This window comes from Peromyscus californicus, unplaced genomic scaffold (assembly GCF_007827085.1).
Source record: "Peromyscus californicus insignis strain IS unplaced genomic scaffold, ASM782708v3 Scaffold_9__1_contigs__length_137607984, whole genome shotgun sequence".
Taxonomy (NCBI): Eukaryota; Metazoa; Chordata; class Mammalia; order Rodentia; family Cricetidae; genus Peromyscus; species Peromyscus californicus.
This window is the reverse complement of record NW_026294617.1, coordinates 98284485-98303142: the sequence shown is the minus strand read 5'-3', so window position 1 is coordinate 98303142 and position 18658 is coordinate 98284485. Positions and strand designations below refer to the sequence as shown.

The 18658-nt window shown below is 44.7% G+C and overlaps 1 protein-coding gene across 2 annotated transcripts in view; it reads left to right on the top strand.

The window, feature by feature from the left end:
- Tlcd4 (TLC domain containing 4) overlaps positions 1–18658 on the top strand; it is a 54659-nt gene that overhangs the window by 8198 nt on the left and 27803 nt on the right. For both annotated transcript variants that reach the window (XM_052730425.1, XM_052730426.1), the window contains exon 2: positions 17718–17883. In XM_052730425.1, coding sequence (XP_052586385.1) covers positions 17729–17883 — 155 coding nt within the window. In that variant the 5' untranslated portion in view covers positions 17718–17728. The remainder of the gene's footprint in view (positions 1–17717; positions 17884–18658) is intronic.

The following is an 18658-nucleotide window of genomic DNA, read 5'->3' as shown; positions in this document are numbered from 1 at the left end:
TCCTCTTTCCCCTTCCCCTTTTATGTCATTTACATTAAACAACAACAAATAACTAGATTCCACACAGGATAGAAAACACGCAGGATTTGTCTTTCTGAATCTGGCTTGTTTCACACAGCATGGCAGTTTATAGTCTCACTCCTTTCCTGCAGATGGTAATTTTGTTCTTTGTTATGACTGACTAGAACTCCACCGTTTTCTCTTCCTTTGCCTGTCGATGGACAACACCTCAGTTGATTCCATAATCGGCTGTTGTGACTAGGGCTGCCGGTAAACCTGGAGGTGCAGGCTATCTCTGTGGTATGCTGATTGAGATTCCTTTGGGTATATCCCCAGGAGTGGTATGGCTGGGTCAGGTGGTAGTTCTAATATTAGGCATTTAAGGAACCTTCATATTGATTCTCTTAGTGGCCTCACTGATTGACATTCCCTCAGCAGTGTGAGTTCCTTGCTCCCACCTCACGGTCCTGACGACCTTCTGTTGTTTGTGCTCTTGATCAGAGCTTAACGACTGGGCGGAGATGGCTCTCATTAGAGTTTTGATTTGCATTTCCCTGTTGACCAAACATGTCCCTCATATAGTTCCTGGCCATTTGTACTTCTTTTGAGAATTGTCCAATTCACTTGCACATTTTTTGGTTTTTTGTTTGTTTGTTTGTTTGTTTTTTCCGAGACAGGTTTCTCTGTGTAGCTTTGAAGCCTGTCCTGGAACTCTCTCTGTAGACCAGGCTGGCTTCGAACTCACAGAGATCTGCCTGGCTCTGCCTCCCCCAACCCCTCACTTTTGGATATCTTAGTATTTGTTTTTGGGTTTCTTTTTTGTTTTGTTTTTGTTTTTTTTTGTTTTTTGAGACAGGGTTTCTCTTTGTAACTTTGGAGCCTTTCCAGGAACTCATTATGTAGCCCAGGTTGGCCTTGAACTCACAGAGATCACCTGCCTCTGCTTCCCAGTGCTGGGATTAAAGGCGTGCTATACCACCGCCCGGCTTGAGTTCTTTATATATTCCATTAGAATCCCCTGTTAGAGTATAGCTAGCAGAGGTGTTCTGCCCTTCTGTGGGCTGTCTCTTTGTGCTGTTGTTTTCTTTGCTGTGAGATGTCTTCTTAACTAAGCTACCCAACTCAGATCAGATCATAATGTAGATGAGCTTCAGGGCCTTTAGGCCTAGGAGAAAAAGAAGGACTTAGATGCTGATGGATTTAGATACAGACTGCCAGATTGTATGATTTGGGGCTGCCAGAGAAGTAGGTGTGACATTTCTTGCTAAGGAAAGGACTTCTAGTACAAAGCACTGTTTTATATATATTTGGTTTTTTAAGACAAGGTCTCGCTCTGTATCTTTGACTGGCCTGGAACATACTGTGTAGACCAGGCTGGCTTCTGCATCCCCAGTGGTGGGATTAAAGGCCAAGCTCTATTTTATTTTGTTTTGAGAGAGGCTTTCTGCTAGCCTCTGTTGGCCTTGGGCTCCCTATGTAGCCAAGGATGACCTTGGCATTCCTGATCCTCCTGATTCCACCTTGCAATTTTGCATGTGCCACAACACAGGGATCGCCATTCTTGACTGAGCATCTTAAAACAATGTTTTCTTATTTCTTGAGATATAAGGGGTGACTAGGCAGTTCCTCTGTGGGGCACAGACTCAGGAAGTGTGTGCATTAGGGGGCCACTGGACTGGAAGATTCCAGATGGCCTGCTAATGTGGTTAGTCATTGGTTCTAAGTGTTGGCTGCCAACTGCAATTTCCAGCCTCAGTTTCCTTCTCATGGCTTCATGGCCAGCACAACGGTCAAGGAGCATACAGGGCAGACAGAGTGACTGCAAGGCTGCCCCTGCTCTATAACCGTCACGCTCCCTTCTACCGTATTCTGTGTAGAGATGGCAAGGCCAGCCCAGATGGATGAAGGGAGAGACAGGCTCTGTTTTTGGTTGGGAATGGTAGTGTCACGTTACAAAGTGATTGATGGTCATTAAATGGTTTATTACACATAGCTGCATGTATTGTGTGCTATAATAGGTACAGTTAAGGCATTATCTCACTTAAACCATATAGTCACCTGGCAATCAAGGCATTCTTATACCTGCAATATAGAATTTGTAGGTTAGAGAGGATATCTTCTTCTCCTCCTTTTTAGAGACAAGGTTTCTCTATTAGGTAGCTCTGGCTGTCCTGGAACTCAGAGATCTACCTGGGATTAAAGGTGTGTGCCATCACTCCTGGCCTGGCCAGGCTATATTATTTTCAACCAAGGCCACTGATAAGAACTGGGACTGCCTCCCACACATGTACATACCTGCAAACACACACGAAAATCCGCACTTATGCACACAATAAAATGTGCTACCAGTGTTTAAAGGAAGAGTTGGGGCTGGGATTTGATTCTAGTTCTCCAGCTAAATGGAGTAAGTCGTCGGAACCCATTGAGTGGCTCTCATCTTCTCTGACCCCACTTAATACTTTGTGGGGAACAGGAAGGAAACGCAGAAGGTAGGAGGCTGAGTCTTGCCTCAGCTGCTTCTCTGCACACCAAGGATTTCTCTGTGGCCTGTTGATTTGGAGGTGAGAAGAACTTTCAGCTCTTTAGGTTCTGACTTCCTGGGAAGCCTGGCAGGTATCCCAATTCTGCCCCCCCCCCACCTTAAAAATAGAACAAACTATGGGGGAGGGAGTGTGTGTTGTCCAGTCTTCCCTTGATTTCACAGTGTTGGCAGAGGGCCAGAAGATGTTCTAAGCCAAACAGCTCCTGCCGGGATCTCTCTCCGGGAAGGGAAGGGCACTGATCAGAAGCTGGGAAGAAAAAGATGGCTGAGAGCCTTCCAGTTGATGCTGGGCCCCAGTGTCAGGACCCTGACAGCGTGGACTCCTAAGACTGGGGTCTTGTGCTGCATTGGAAATGTTCATTTTATTAATGACAAGCTCTCAAATGGTCCCAGCTTCCAAACCCATCCTTTTGATTTGTGCCAGCTCCCGCAGTTAGTAGTGTGTATGACTTCCCAACTGCTATGGCCTCCTGGCTCTAGACGTTCTGGTTTATCCAAAATTCAGTGGCTGTAATCAGGAACTTGGAAGGTTAAAGTACAAAAGCTTCTTTATAAAAGGTTTTAAGTGGGGTGAGATGAGAGAAAGCAACGTTTATCACAGAAATCACATGTGCCGCCTGCACTCTGAGCCTGTGGGCCCTGGAAACTCAACTGATGTCCTATGAGTAGATAGAATTCCTGGCAGTTGGAGGTGAGAAGCAGGGGGCAGGGGGAGAACTGGTAAAGGGTCTTTGCCTGTGGGCATAAGTAGCCCCGTTACTTGTTAGACATTGTTGCAAGTAAAGTCAAAGTCCGGGGATAAATGCCTACTGCAAAGAATAAAGAGCAGGAAAAAATATGACAGAAGACAAACATTGATGTGCAATATGAATTATACTAGATTTCATTTATTTTTAAGATAAAAGCTAAAACATGAATCATCGGGAGGAAGGCAAGGAAGATGGAAAGTTTAAGGCCACCCTGGGCAACTTAGTGAGAGCCTTTCTCAAATAAAAAATAGAAAGAGGGCTGGAGATAGAGCACAGTGTTAGAGTGCTTGCCTAGCACGTGAAGGCTCTAGGTTTAATCTTGAGTGCTGAAAACAAGCGAAAAACAGCAAAACTCCCAACTACAGCAACAAAATACTCCAAACTCAAGCATGTAAAAAACTTCAAGGCCGTTGAGGAAAATATGAATACAGATTGTTAAAATCCCAATTTATAACCGCTGTAATAGAAAGGAAACCTGATCAGAGGGAACAGGGATTCTCAGGGAGAAACCAAGGATGGGGACCCCCCCCCCTTGCCATATTGGACAACGTTGGCAGGGACTAATGGACTCTGAGAAAAATCTTTATCTGAAACCCTTTTCCTCTAAAATAAACTTCAGAAAGGAAGACCTCAAGATGGGTGTGCTGGCTCGTTCCTGAAATCTTAGCACTTGGGAAGCAGAGGCAGGAGGATTACAGGGAATTCAAACCCTCTCCTTGAGTTGTTCCTGAGCTATAGAGTCCCTGTCACCCTCTCCCCGCAAAAGAGTAATAAAAACAACAGTGGCCACAGAAACAGTCCACAGAGCAGAGAAAGAGTCCTAGAGGGCATTCAGACTAGGAGCAAAAAGACAAGATGATGTCAGATGAGGTGAACTCTTTGGTTAAAGCGATTTTCAGTAGAGATAGGAATTGTGAAGAGTTCTCTGCCCTGCGGTGGCAAGGGTGGGGCCACCTGCAGTGTAGACACTCTATGGGTGATCCACACAGAGCCTCAGTTAGGGAATAGATTTCATTTCCTTCCTGTCCTGGAATTGGGAGGAAAAGACAAGCCAGTTAGAAATGTACAAACGTATAGCATATATACATATGATGGATATCTTATGCTTTATCATCATCTAAACAACTGTTAAGCATCAGTTGCCATAAGGTCTGTAGCAGGCAGAATTGAAGAGTTTGTTTTCAACTTAAATTCTGTTACGTGATGCTGGGGGCAGAAAGGTTGGAACATTATTACCAGACTTAGGGGGTCACAGCCTACACTCCAACATGCCAAGTTTGGCCCAGTAAGCCAACTAAAGGAGCCAAATTAATAGTGGAAGGCAGAAGTTTTTTTTTTCAGTGTGACCATATTGGGAAGAGGGCCAGAGAGATCCTGTGAGCTCCCCAGTCCATCTGCAGGAGGTCCTGAGGTGAGGGTAGGGCTTAAATAGCAAGAGCAGTCCCCCAAGGCGAGGTCTCTGGCCCACCATTGTCTGAGCAGAGTCTTCCCTGGAAGGTCATCTTCTCCCTAAATTGTAACTCTCCTAGAGACAGGTTCCTTCTCTAAATACCTGCAGGGCATTCTCCATTTCCTGTCTGCAGGAGAGGAAGTACTAATTTCTTGGATTCATTCCTTAAACAGTCGGATTAGCTGGAGAGTCCCTGACTCTTTAGAATATATTCATTCTTGCCAGGCAGGTCAGTTACAGGCTTGTCCTGTGAAGTCACACACAGACCATGAAATACACACACTAAATACACACACACACACACACACACACACACACACACACACACACACACACAATTAGAGGGTTTTTATGGATTGCCTGCTGTTCCTATGCCCTGCAGACTTTAACAGCCATGCTGATGGTTCTTGAACTTGATGCTCAGGAAATAAAAGGGAGACATGCTTGATGAACGTAATTCTCCTAACTTTTTTATGTAATTGTCAAGTCATAATTTAAAAATAATAAAACAAGGAGTTAAGAGAAATCCTTTTACTGTTAAGAGCACTGTCTGCTCTTCCAGAGGACCCAGGTTTGACTCCTAGCACTTAAATGTTGGCTCACACCTGTTCCTAACTCCAGTTCTAGGGGATTGGATGTCCTTTCCTGATTTCCTTGGGCATTCAGCATACATGTGGCGCACAGATACTGGCAAAACCTCTATTAAACATAAAACATGATAAAACAGTCCAGGACTGGTGGCACACATCAGTAATCCTAGTTACTTGGGAGGCCAAAGCCAGAATATGAGTTCAAGGCCAGCAAGGGCAACTCAGTGAGACCCTGTCCTTGTTAGGCATGTAGCTCGGTGGTAGAGCAGTTGTTTTGCATATGGGAGGCCCCAGATTCAACCCCAAATACCACATAAAAGTTAAAAACTAAAACAAAAGGCAAAAACCAAAAACATGTAACGGCAGTTAGCTGAGATGTTTGTGTGCATTTGCCTAAATGCTTGCCAGTTTCTACATGGGTGAAAAGTTCCAAGTGTGGTGTGACGTTGTGGTGTAAAGAAATTGTAAAACCTGATCAATTATGGACATTTTGTCAGCATTTGGACAGATCCTGTAATGAGCCAGGAGCCTCTACTCAGCTTTCAGTAGGTTTCTAGTTTGTTGGGCTTGGTAGTTAGCTATCTTCCGTTCATTTGCATGTTCATCTACAAATGACTTATAGTTTGCAGATAAGAGATTTAATTAGGTCCTACAGTGTTAGGCCCATGAGAATGGTAAATGACTCTACATTAATAATCAGGCAGTTGCTAAGACTTTAAAACTATAGTGCAGATTGTTAAATGTTTTTGAATGCATGTCATATGTTGGATGGAGGGAATTAAAGATGGGAAAATATTGTAGCGGCATTAATTCATCTATATTGGCACTCTGCTTTTGGACACATTTAGAAATGAGATCCTTTCAAAGTCAACATACATTTATGCTGTAGTATCTGGGTTGTCGATTTAGAAAGTATATGGTAATTGATGAAGTACTCGCAGAATAGAAATCACTGACCAGAACAGGAATGTCTGCCGCCATGGATGAGAGGGGCTCATGAACCCCCAACTCTTCATGAGGAACTGTTGACAGTTGGCGGCTGATGGGGAGGGAAAAGTTAGTTTTCTTTAGGGGTGTGTGGTTTTGGAAGAACATTGGTAGGTTGATCAGTATGTGGGCTGCACAATTGGGCTCTGTGGGTTATTTAAAAAAAAGAACATGAAGTTGGGAGTGGGCTGCACAAACACATATATATGGGGAGATCTAGGAATATCTAGTCCTAGATATATCTAGAGGTGGAGAGGAGGTGTATATGAGCATGAAATTGTCAAAGAATAAATAAAAATAAACAATGAAAGGAACAAAAGGAATATGAATGTCATTATTAATAGACATTGAGCACATGCTGTGCGCTTATGGCAGACCATACGTTAGATGTGGTGAGGGAAACGTGGCCAGCCTTCCGTCCTTATGGCACACACATTTGTCTGAGTTGCAGCTATAAAGGACTGTTGACAAAGTTCAGAGAAGCCTTCCATGAGGAATTGAGGGTTGTCCTGTTGCTGAATGAAGAGCCATGGAGTTAAATTGGGAGTGTGGGAGCAAGATTGGGAGTTGGGGAATAGGATGTGCGAAGGCCTTATGGAGGGAGAAGGGAACCCTGAGTCTTTAATAACAGCAACAAGGTCATACAGTTGGAGAAGCAGCAAGTGAGGCCAAGTGCCAGATGAGCCTGGAGACGGCAGAGTCTTCCTCAGGAGAGCCTTGGGAAATAAGGATTTTGATGATAGGCTTAGACGTGACATAATTGGAGATGCTCTTACAGAAGATTCCCCTGAGCCTTCCCGTCCTTCACAGTAAGGAGAGCAGTGTGGACACATGCCAGAAAAAGGGAGGAGGTAGCCAGAGAGAGAGAGCTTTTTGAAAGCTGTTTAAGGAGTAAATCCATAGGACTTCATGGTAGTTGGGGTGTGGTAGCATAATGGAAGGTGCTGGAAGCAGGGGACACCGAGGTGACTTTTAGAGGTGCCAAGTTGTGATGAGCTGGTTTGAGATGGCTTCAAGACCCTATGTAGTAAGGGCAAGTAGAAGCTAGCTCTGTGTACCTCAGGAATCACAGGCCGGAGGGGTGGGGGGCAAGTTAGAGGGAAGGAGGCCAAGTAGCTTAGAGAGTTCCCTTATGTAATGGCCGAGTAGGGAAGCGCGGGGTTGGGAGGACACAGAACACAGTTTGCAGGAGGATCAGTCGGGAAGTCTGATGTTGCTGGGAGATCAGGTGGCACACAAGCTGAGTCCCTGTTGATCTAATCACTAGCAGCGGCTGGCTGGCCTCAGAGAGTGGTGAGGATGGGATAAGGGTTGAAAAGTGAGATGGAATGATGGCAAGTGTACCTGCGAAAGAAGGGACAGGCCTTTCTAGAACCTCGTAAAGGGGGTGGGTGGGGAGCAAGAGAATGCTAGCGGGGAAGGGAAGGGAAGCGAGAGAGGACACTGAGGAAAGGGACAGCGATTGTGGTAGTTACACATCTCACCGCTGTGTGGGACACCTGGCACAAGCCCACAACTTGAGAGGACAGTCCGTCCTGATGGGAAAGGCTTGGAGGCAGAAGCATGGAGGACCTGGTTACACGTGCCCATAGTCAAGAAGTAGGAGAAAGGGAAATGAGCCCCGTGGCGTAGTGAGGAGGGAGTTTAAAGTTGCAGACCAGGCAAGCAAAGATACTGTGTTAGATCGGCATGATTAAAGAGACTCTGCCTGCTCTGCAGCCAGACCCGAGGAGAGGTGCCCTGAGGGCCAGAGCTCCACCCTTGGAAGGCTCCGTCTAGTGCAAACCCAAACTCATTTGCGAAGGAATGAGTGCTGGCGGGCAGCTCCCTTTCTCCTTTTATGCAGTGAACGGTGTAGTCCACATTTAAGGTGGTTCTTCCCACCTTAATTAACCTGGTCTACAGATTTCCTCAGATATGCCTAGAGGTTTATCTTCAAGGTGATTCTAGATCCTGTCAGGTTGACAATATTCATTCCCGGAATCACAGAAGAGGCAATGGATCTGTTGGCATCTGTTTTTACTGGGGATTTGAACTTTTCACGAAGCTAATAAAGGGCCGACGTGACAGTTTGGTGGATAAAGGCCCCTGCTACCAAGCCTGAGGACCTACCAGACTCTGAGTCCCAGGATCCACAGGGTGGAAGGAGAGAAATGATTTCTCTGCAACGTGTCCTCTGACCTCTACTCATGTGTGTTATGTGTGTGCCCATATACATTTACACATGTACACATGAAATAAATTAAAATGTAAAAAAAAGAAAAGCTACAATAGCCAGTTCAGGAGGAGGATATACCGAGGAGGCCTGCAGGGATGGCTCCGAAGCGCTCTGCTGAAAGAGGCAGGCTCCAGGTAGGCAGACAGGGAGGGCAGACGATGCAAGTGTTTGTGTGGTTGGCAACGGATCCTGAAGATTTTCATAGCTTGGACTCTTCTTTTTGTGCAGAAGGCTGGGGTTATCTGTTGTAATGGGAGGAGATAGCTAGAGGTTTGGAGTTCCACTGTGAAACATGAGATTAGTAGGTCAAGGCAGTGTGTTTATAGAGCAGGGTAGTCTAGAGGACTGTTTGGGCCTTGTATCATTTCATGGTCACTAATTTCGATCCCTTCTGGCATATGGTTGCTGTGTTAGTTCCTTTTCTGTGCTGTGATAAAACACCATGACTAAGGCGCCTTATTATAGGAGAAAAGAGTTTAGTTCGGCTTACTGCTCCAGAGGGTTACAGTCCGTAATGGTGGGGACAGCGTGGCGGCAGGCATTGGCCGTGGAACAGGATGCCAGAGCTAACATTATGAACCACAGAGATGAGGCAGAGGGGGAACTCAAGTGGGCAAACCCTGAAAGCCTGCCCCTAGTGACACACTTCCTCCAGCAAGGCCACACCTCCTAAACCTCCACAAACAGAGCCGCCGACTGGGGATCAAGTGTTCAAATGCCAGAGGCTTCGAGGGACGTTTCTTGTTCAGACCACCACCGTGGCCTTCAACAGTGCTGTCTGTCATTTGGGACTCATTACTGAGTAAGTAACTGGACATATCCAGAGTTTGGACTTTGCCAGCCACTGACAAGGGAGTTACACAGTGTTAGTAAGGTTGTTACTGAAATGATGGACTCCCAAGTGTATCCACTGTCCACTGTACAGCCCACTAGAAAACCAGAAACTTAATTAAAACACTAAGGTGGTGTGTGTGTGTAGTAGTTTTTGGTTTGTAACTCAGTTGTGTGGTTCTCAGTTACACACTGACAACATCATGATGTGTTGGAATGTCAAAGGGCTCATGGGGTAAAGGAACAATGAGTGATCAGAGGATTTGAAAGTGTCATTCAGAACAGTCTCGAAGGAAAGGAAGCTGAGGTCAACAAAGACAACACTTCAACACTGTTTTGGAGGTATAACATGATGGTGAAGTCTGGAGTCTGCATGGTTGAGATGGCACAGAAGTGCTATTCCAGGTGAACTTAAAGGACTCAGTGTCAAAGATGCTGGGCTGTCTCGATGGACAGGAAGTTACTCAAGATGATGACAGGCTTAAGGACGCCAGTGAGCTGGGGCAGGTGTCTCTGTGTGGCAGGAAGTACATAGGTTAGAAGATGATACAGATGAGAGAGGGTGGGTGGCATGGGTCCTTGGTAAAACCAAAAGGAATATTGGTGTTTTAGAGAGGCGGGAATAGAGGAGGAAGGCCTGAAGGAGAGACCGTGAGCAAAGAAGGGGCTTGGACCACATCTCAGTAAAGTGTGAGACCAGACTGCACTGAGAGCTGTAGGAGAAGAGGATTATCTTCAGGGTGCTTGGAAGAGATGCCAAGGGTGTGGTGCTGCATTCTGGGTATGGAGCAGCAGTTCTAGGGAGCGCTTGGATGGGCTGGGTCTGGTGGCTAGAAGGAATTGTGGGAGCATGGTAAAGATACTGTGGTGGATGCTGCTGGCATTTTTAGTGTGGGCTGATAAAAACGGGGATGAGTTGAGGTCCAGGTGTGGTTGACAGAGGCCCTTACCTCTTGGCCGGAGTGACACCAGGCCCCATGAGAGCCAATGCAAGGTTTGCTGTTGTGTCCAGTATGAGATGAGGAAACCGAGATTCAGTTAAGACGAGTTCAGTAGTTTGGTCAGGGTCACACAGTTACCAACTGTGCCAGGGTAGCAGGCGTCTGTCAACCGCCATGCCTGGCTTATATGGTGCTAGGTTTAGAAAACAAAGCTTCACTCATGCTAGGGAAGACCCCTAACCCACTGAGCTCCACTCCCAATTCTTCTCAAGTCCTTTTTGAGAACTCTCATTCCAGAGCCCATTAACTCTTCACAGTGTGGTATGTTTCTGAAGACCACTGCTTTAACAGTTCTTTACTGTGTGATTACTGAGTAAAAGGTACTCAGACTCATACTTTGATGGAAAGGTGAATTCTTCCCTGCCTGATTGTGAGTCTGAGATTTGTTTCCTTGGGCATGATTTATTTATTATACTGTTATCTCTCATTGATTTGTGCCACTTAAAATATTAAGACTCTCTTTCACTCTCTCCCCCTGGTTTCTTGAGTGTACCTAACCATATTTTTCCTTTGTGACTGGGAGTCATCATGTCAACTAGGAGAGAGACCTGGTTCTTTGTATAAACTGGTGTACATACCGTCTTTACTGCTGTTTGTTCTGTGTCGATTAAGTCGTTATCAGATAGATGTTTGTCAAAATGGACTCACTGAAATGACCCCAAGGGGAAACCCATCTACATCAGTAGGAGCTAGCTCTCAAGTGTACTTCTTACAGGTTTACAGCCAGCTTCTAGGTTTTAGCCAGCTCAGGATTCACCAAGTTTTGCTAGCCAGTCACATTTTTTTTTCAAGTTAGCCATCAATCCATCCTGAGAAGGGTTTGGAATGTTGCTGGAATCAAGTTGCCCTTCCTTCATTTGACATCCTCTAGGCCCTTAGTTGTTGCTGTTTGGTCACTTGTGGGGTAACACCGGAAGGCATCAGGGATGGCTGAGCTGATGTAGGTTGGGAAATGGGAAGTAGGATAGTGCTGTCCACTGAGCTGTGTAGCCATGGAGATAGGGCTGCTTTAGGCTAGTTCATTTTGGGCCAGACAGGGGCATGGGCCCTGTGTGATCCCATGTGGAGCCATCCAGCGCTGATGCAATAGGGAATGAGTGCTGGAGCTGTACATAAGGAGAGCTGTATTAGGAGCGAGGAATGCATAACCAAGCAGAGTCTAGTGTACAGAGAGATGGTTCAGGGTGGAACGAGGCAGTGAACAATGTCGAGAGTTCATGCCAAGTAGCCTTCATTTGCTTGTGAAATGGGGAAAAAAATAACGTCTAACAGAAGAGAGGCACAACTGGAGATTTGCTGGTGGATATATCTGGAATAAATGTGGGAAACAGGGAAGGGAGCTAGCTAGGGATGGAAAAGGAATGCTAAGCATGAGTGGGGCATTGTTCTCAGCTTCCTTCTGCCCTGCTGGTCTTAAAGACAAACACACAGCCCTATCCCAGGCCCCTTTAAGGGTTTTTTTTTTTTTTTTTTACCACTAAATGTCGTGGCAGTGGTTCCTACTTGTTGTATGTCTGCATGGAAACGGCTTTAGTGAGTGATTCAAACATGTTCCCTCAGGAATCTCTGCACTTACAAGTGAATGCTGAACTGAGGGGAATGAGAGTCAGAGTTGTGGGGGGTGAGTGGCTGGTTCTGCACACTCAATGGAGCTGAGCTGTTTGAGCTTCAGCTGCAAAGCGTCCGGTTGGTGTTTAAATAAAGGGGGAAGTCTTGGACTGGGAGGATGGCTCTTGCCTGATAAGTTGCTTACCAGACAAACAGGAGGACCTAAGTTTGATTCTCAGAACCCATGATTAGAGAGAGAGAGAGAGAGAGAGAGAGAGAGAGAGAGAGAGAGAGAGAGAGAGAGAGAGAGAGAGAGGAGAGAGAGAGGAGAGAGAGAGGAGAGAAGGGGCAGTTCTGGGAGTCAAGAGACAGGCAGATCCCCGAGGCTCACTGTCTAGCTAGTATAGATTACTTGGGCTAGCTCCAGGCCAATGAGACAGCCTGTCTCAAAAAACAAAACAAAACCAAACAAACAAATGAAAGACAGGGTAGATGGCTCCTGAGGACTGACCCCAAAAGTTGTCTTCTGGCCTCTGCACACCTACATGCCCACACACATATATACACAAAGAGGATGTCTTTTTTCTTTATCAGCCTCTCTTTTATTCAAGTTGTTCAAGCAGAACCTTCAGCTCACTCCAGGGAGCTCCATCTCTCTCCAAACCCCGCCCTTAGAGAATCTCCAACAAGGAAAAGCCGCCAAAAGCCCAATTCCCCATTCTCGGAGGGCTGGCAGCTCCTCCCCGGAAGTTGCCAGCAGCCCACCACCTGATCTAAAAATGCACCATAATGGGGCACAAACCCAGCTTGTGTCAGACACCATCACTCAGCACCTATAGGGTATTTAAGCACCCTGCCTTAGATCGGCCATGTGGTTTTCTTCTGCCCTTTCTCCTGCCTCCATCTCTGGGGACTTGGGGGGCCACCCATGAGCTGCTTTGCCCAAATAAATCTGCTCTTTCACTTTTTCAATTCGGCTTGATCTGGCTTACTGCGTCGTCGGAGAAACCTGTTATTAGGATACAGAAAACCTGTTATCTTGGTGCCGAAACCCGGGACAAGTCTTTGGATACCATTTGATATCTCTTCACTGTGCACAATCTCTGCTAGGTATTAATTCCTAGTGATCAAGGAGCATCCCATAGCACCCTGAACTTTAGGATTCTTGATAGATATCCTTGTCTTGCTACTGACTCACAAATGTCCCCCATTTAGCACTCCAAACACCAACCCCAAGCCTGGTATGTAGCTGACAAGTGACAAATGTAGGATGTGTTGCTGGTTCTGAAGTGAAGATGTAATCAGCTCTTTCTGTTATTTCCAGGGCCATGTCTCCAGAAATGAGAGTAAATGTCCTTGTGCAGCAGGAGGGCTTCTGTAGTGAGGAGACAGGTCTAGGCTTGTTCTTGACCTAAGACACAGCTCCTGAAAGTTTGTGCCATCTTATGGGAAAAGGACCAGCAAGCATCATTATACTCAGCAAGACAGTGGAAGTTTCTTTAGTGTCCACAATTCCTGTGAATCAAGACAGCTAATTATATGGTAGAATTCATTTCTTAAGTCTCGTTCATTTCTCGTATCTTTTCAGCTGCTTTTCTCTAGGACAGCCCCCACTAGGTCAGCTTCCTAGCTTCCTCCCAGATGCTGGCCACATGGAGAGGTGCACGAATGAGGCGTAATGCTTCTCCACTCTCTCTGTGATCGCCTCTGCTCAGTGATTGCCAAGTCCGCAAAGGCCCTTTTACCATTTCATCGTCTGATTCAGGCACCTGAAGTGAACGAACAGGGCAATTACTTCTACCAAGAGGCCTTAGTTTTCGGGGCGGGGGGTGGGGGAACGACATTTGTAATAATCTCTAGATGAGTCCTCGATTTGGCATGACTGATTAAGCAAGCAGCTGCTTATTAAGAAGCAGAGCTGAGAGAGAGTACAACAATTTAATTAGCTTCTGTCTGCTGAGCCTTTAATAGAAGTCACAGCTTGAATATATGGTGCTCTTTGTTTAGTTATAAATGAAACTTTTTTTTTTTTTTTGGCAAAGAAATACTCTCATCATATAACCCAAGAAAAAAAAGAAAATAAGTCTGTTGAAAATATAAAATATTGGGGGTTGGAGATGACTCATCAGTTAAAAGCACTTATCCTTGCAGAGGACCTGGATTTTTTTTTTTTTTTTTTTTTTGGTTTTTCAAGACAGGGTTTCTCTGTGTAGCTTTGCACCTTTCCTGGAACTCACTTGGTAGACCAGGCTGGCCTCGAACTCACAGAGATCTGCCTGGCTCTGCCTCCCGAGTGCTGGGATTAAAGGCGTGCGCCACCACCGCCCGGCCGAGGACCTGGATTCTAATCTCAGCACCCACCTGAGGACTGACAGCCATCCATAACTCTAATACCAGGAGATCCGATGCTGTCTTCTGGTCTCTGCAGGCACCAGGGATGCACTGAGTGTGTGTACTTGCAGGGAAACTACTAATACACATAAAATAATAAATCTTTAAAAAGATGTAGCATATCATTCACTGTAACAAGTAATTCACAAAATCTAAGACTTGAGGGGAATAATTGTTTTTAAACATTATATGTATTCAATATGTGTCTCTGTGTGTGTTTCTATGCAGAAGACAAGCCATGGGAGTTAATGTCTCTCTTGATACCATGTGGATCCTAGGGGTGGAACTTGGTTGCCAGGTTTGGTGACAAGTACCTTGACCCACCGAGTCACCTTTTGAGCCCATACTGCATTCTCTCTTCCTTTTTTCTCTTCTCTTTTTTTTTTTTTGTTTTGTTTCTTTTGAGACAGGGTCTTGTATAGACCAGGTGGCCTTGAACTCACAGAAATCTACCTATCCCTGCCTCCCTAGTGCTGGGATTAGAGGCATTGCCACTGGGAATAAAGGCATGCATTTTCACGCCTGGCCCCATAATGCATTTCTTGATGGTGGATTGTTAGAATGCCTTATTTAGTGTATTATTAGTTAATTAATAATTCACAAACCTGTTAATGTGTGGTAAGTTTTATAACAACTTTCAGGAAACATTCAAGAAATGCTTGTGTATACATTGAATTTTAACGAAGTCTGCCAGCAGCCCATGCTCCAGGACCAGCGTCCCAAGCCTTCAGCAAATCGCCCTCACAATTGTGCTCAGAGCAGTGCTTCCCACCCTCCCTAATGCTGTGATCCTTCAGTACATTTCCTCATGTTGTGGTGACCCCAACCATAATATTACTTTGTTGCTACTTCATAACTATAATTTTGCTACTATTATGAATCGTAATGTAAATATCTGATGTGCAGGATGCCTGATATGCAAACCCCAAAGGGGTCGTGACCTACATATTGAGAACCACTGGCTAGACTCTCAGAACCTTCTGGTTCCTGATTCCATTTTCTTTAATTAGCCCTCCACCTGGCCGCCAGGTTTGCGCTTGCTTTGCCTTTAGAAAGGCACTTTACCTTCCTTACGTCGCACATAATCAAGTACTAACACACTTAGTTGATGTACAAAGCTTACTTTTATGTATTATTTGGTTAACAGTAAGCCTAAGCTAAAAGACCACAAATTAATTTTTCTAATGCCCAGTACACACACATTGAAATAAAAAATATAAAAAGTAAATGAGCAATAAAGTTAATGGAGTCTTACAGAGAAGAATTGCAATATCAGTTTTACCAAGCATACACTCATAGAGAGAGGTAGTGATGGGGAGGGGGTATAATTCATTACAGACATGAATTCTGTCAGAAGGAGCCCTGTGGGAGACCGACTCAAATTATGATGTCCTGGTTGGCAGGGGATGAAGTGGGGTTATTGCTAGCTCAGGCAATGACTTGGTTTTTCTCTGGTGAATTGGCTTCAGTAAGTGACTTTATTTCTTCAAATTAGGAGCTTGAAAATGTGTATTGATTCATTTTCCTCTCATCTGAGGACCGGCCCAGTCAAAGATAGAAACACTCTACTCCTGGATAAGAGCAGATGCCACAGCTCTTTTGGGGCTGAGTGTACCTAAGATTTCTTTTTTCCTCCCTGTGAGACAGGGTCTCAGGAAAATATATGGCTATATGGTTCTGGCTCCTGGATCTCACTTTGTAGATCAGGCTGGCCTCAAAATCATTGTTATCTACCTGCTTCTGCCTCCCGAGTGCTGGGATTGAAGACCTGTGCCACTACGCCTGGCCTTAAGATTTATTTTTAGGAGCCAAATAAAAGTTCAGCCCAGCAACATAGAAAACATACTTCAAGTGTGTGTGTGTGTGTGTGTGTGTGTGTGTGTATGCTATTCTTTTCACTAACTGTCCTTAAAACCCAAAGCTCTTTTTTTTTTTTTTTTAAGTATGATAAAAAAAAGTTCCTGTAAAAGAGACAAAAAAGCGCCGGACGGTGGTGGCGCACGCCTTTAATCCCAGCACTCGGGAGGCAGAGGCAGGCGGATCTCTGTGAGTTCGAGGCCAGCCTGGACTACCAAGTGAGTTCCAGGAAAGGCGCAAAGCTACACAGAGAAACCCTGTCTCAAAAAACAAAAAACAAACAACAACAACAAAAAAAAGAGACAAAAAAGCTATGGAAGTTTTTTGGTCTAAGGAAAAATGTTAACATTACCAATAACTTAAAGTCACAGTGATGTGATTTTTTTTTTTTTTAAAGATTTATTTGATTTTTAGATGTGTGTGTGCTTGTGGGCTTGTGTATGGTAGTGCAGTACCTGTGGAGGCCACAAGAGGGTGTTAGATTCTGTGGACCTGAAATGACAGGTGGTTGAAAGTCACTGGATGTGGGTGCTAAGCGTTACACCCCGGTCCTCTGCGGGAGTAGCGAGGGATGTGGGTGCTAAGCGTTAGACCCCGGTCCTCTGCGGGAGTAGCGAGGGATGTGGGTGCTAAGCGTTAGACCCCGGTCCTCTGCGGGAGTAGCGAGGGATGTGGGTGCTAAGCGTTAGACCCCGGTCCTCTGCGGGAGTAGCGAGGGATGTGGGTGCTAAGCGTTAGACCCCGGTCCTCTGCGGGAGTAGCGAGGGATGTGGGTGCTAAGCGTTAGACCCCGGTCCTCTGCGGGAGTAGCGAGGGATGTGGGTGCTAAGCGTTAGACCCGGTCCTCTGCAGGAGTAGCGAGGGATGTGGGTGCTAAGCGTTAGACCCCGGTCCTCTGCAGGAGTAGCGAGGGCTCATAACTGCTGAACCATCTCTCAGCCTCTATGGTTCTTTTTAATTACTTCTTCTTAAAATGTAAATTTTGTCATCAACATTGTGTCTCATAAAAACAATCAGTTTTTAACTTTGTAATTTATTTTTTGTTTGTCGTTGTAGGCAATGTTCTATGATTTGGGGCTTAAGTATTTCTTAGAAATTACCCGACCAACTCTCAGTTTATAGATGAGAATATTGAGTCAAAGAGTAATCAATTTGTCTAAATAGAATTAAAGCAATATTGTTAAAAGAATAATTTCTATTGCATCAATTGAAATTTCCTCTTAATGTTAAACTCCTAAGATTAGATAAGTTTGAATTGTGATGTTAAAATTTTTTTTTTTTTATGACATGGAGATCTTTAAGGTACTAGGGTACCTTTTAGGTACTTTAAAAAAGTTTTAAATAACAGATGTGTGACACTTGACACACAGATGGTAAATGCGGAGAAACAGGAGGCTTGCAAATTCTTGGTTTATTTTCCTTAGATTGAAATTTTTCTTATATTCTTATATGTGTATTAAAAATACTGAAATAAATGTATACTTGTTAAGATTTTAAAAATATAGTAGGCTGATTGTGCGACAGCAACTTAGGGCCGTCCTTTCTCTTGACAGGTTGAAGAACTATGGAAGCCAACCCCGAACTGGTCGTCGGCACTGTTTGTTGTAGCTTTGCCGTCTTTCAGGTTCTTTTCCATTTTATAAGTTACTGGTTTTCAGCAAAAGTCTCTCCAGGTTATAATAGTCTTAGCATCGAGAAGAAGATTGAATGGAACTCAAGGTAAAGCCATGAAAACATAATGGATTGATTTAAAAATAGTTTTATGAAGTAAGAAAGTCTTCCTTTAGGTTTTTAAAAAAGTTCAAGGTCAAAATTTCTGTGTGGTCTTGGGGCTAGAAGAAAGACAAGATGTCATACAAGGAAAGTTTGAGAATTCTGGCATCAGAAGATGTTGGGGCTGGGGGTGGCTCAGTGGTTAAGAGCGGTGGCTGCTTTTCCAGAGGATCTGGGTTCAGTTCCCGGCACCCACATCCCAGTCCACACCTTCTGTAACTCCAGTCCCACGGGTTCTGACGCCTTCTTCTGGCCTCCCAGGGCACTAGGCACGCATGCAAGCAAAACATCCATATACGTAAAAGAAAATGCTAGGGACAGTTTTTTTTCACTTTTGAGGTAAATTTGGGAGCATTTAGTAGACTCCAGCTGACTCTAGGAAGTTCTGGTTTGCATCCCTCTCTGAAAAATTCACAACAACGAACATGTATTCTTTTGTGGTGATAATGAAAGAACATATTTCTTGGAGTTGTGAATAGCCCGTGCAAGTTAGCCACATGCAATTTGATTGAATTTTACAGACTAGAGGGCAGAGTGTATAATCTATATACCCTGTCATGAACTTCTAATTGCAATTTATAGCCTTCTAGATTTATCCTTTTTTTCAAATTTTTATTATTTTATGTAGTATTATTTTATGTAGTATGGGTGTTGTATGTATGCTTACATGTATGTCTTTGTACCACATGCTTCATGAGTGGCTGTGGAGGTCAGAAGGGGG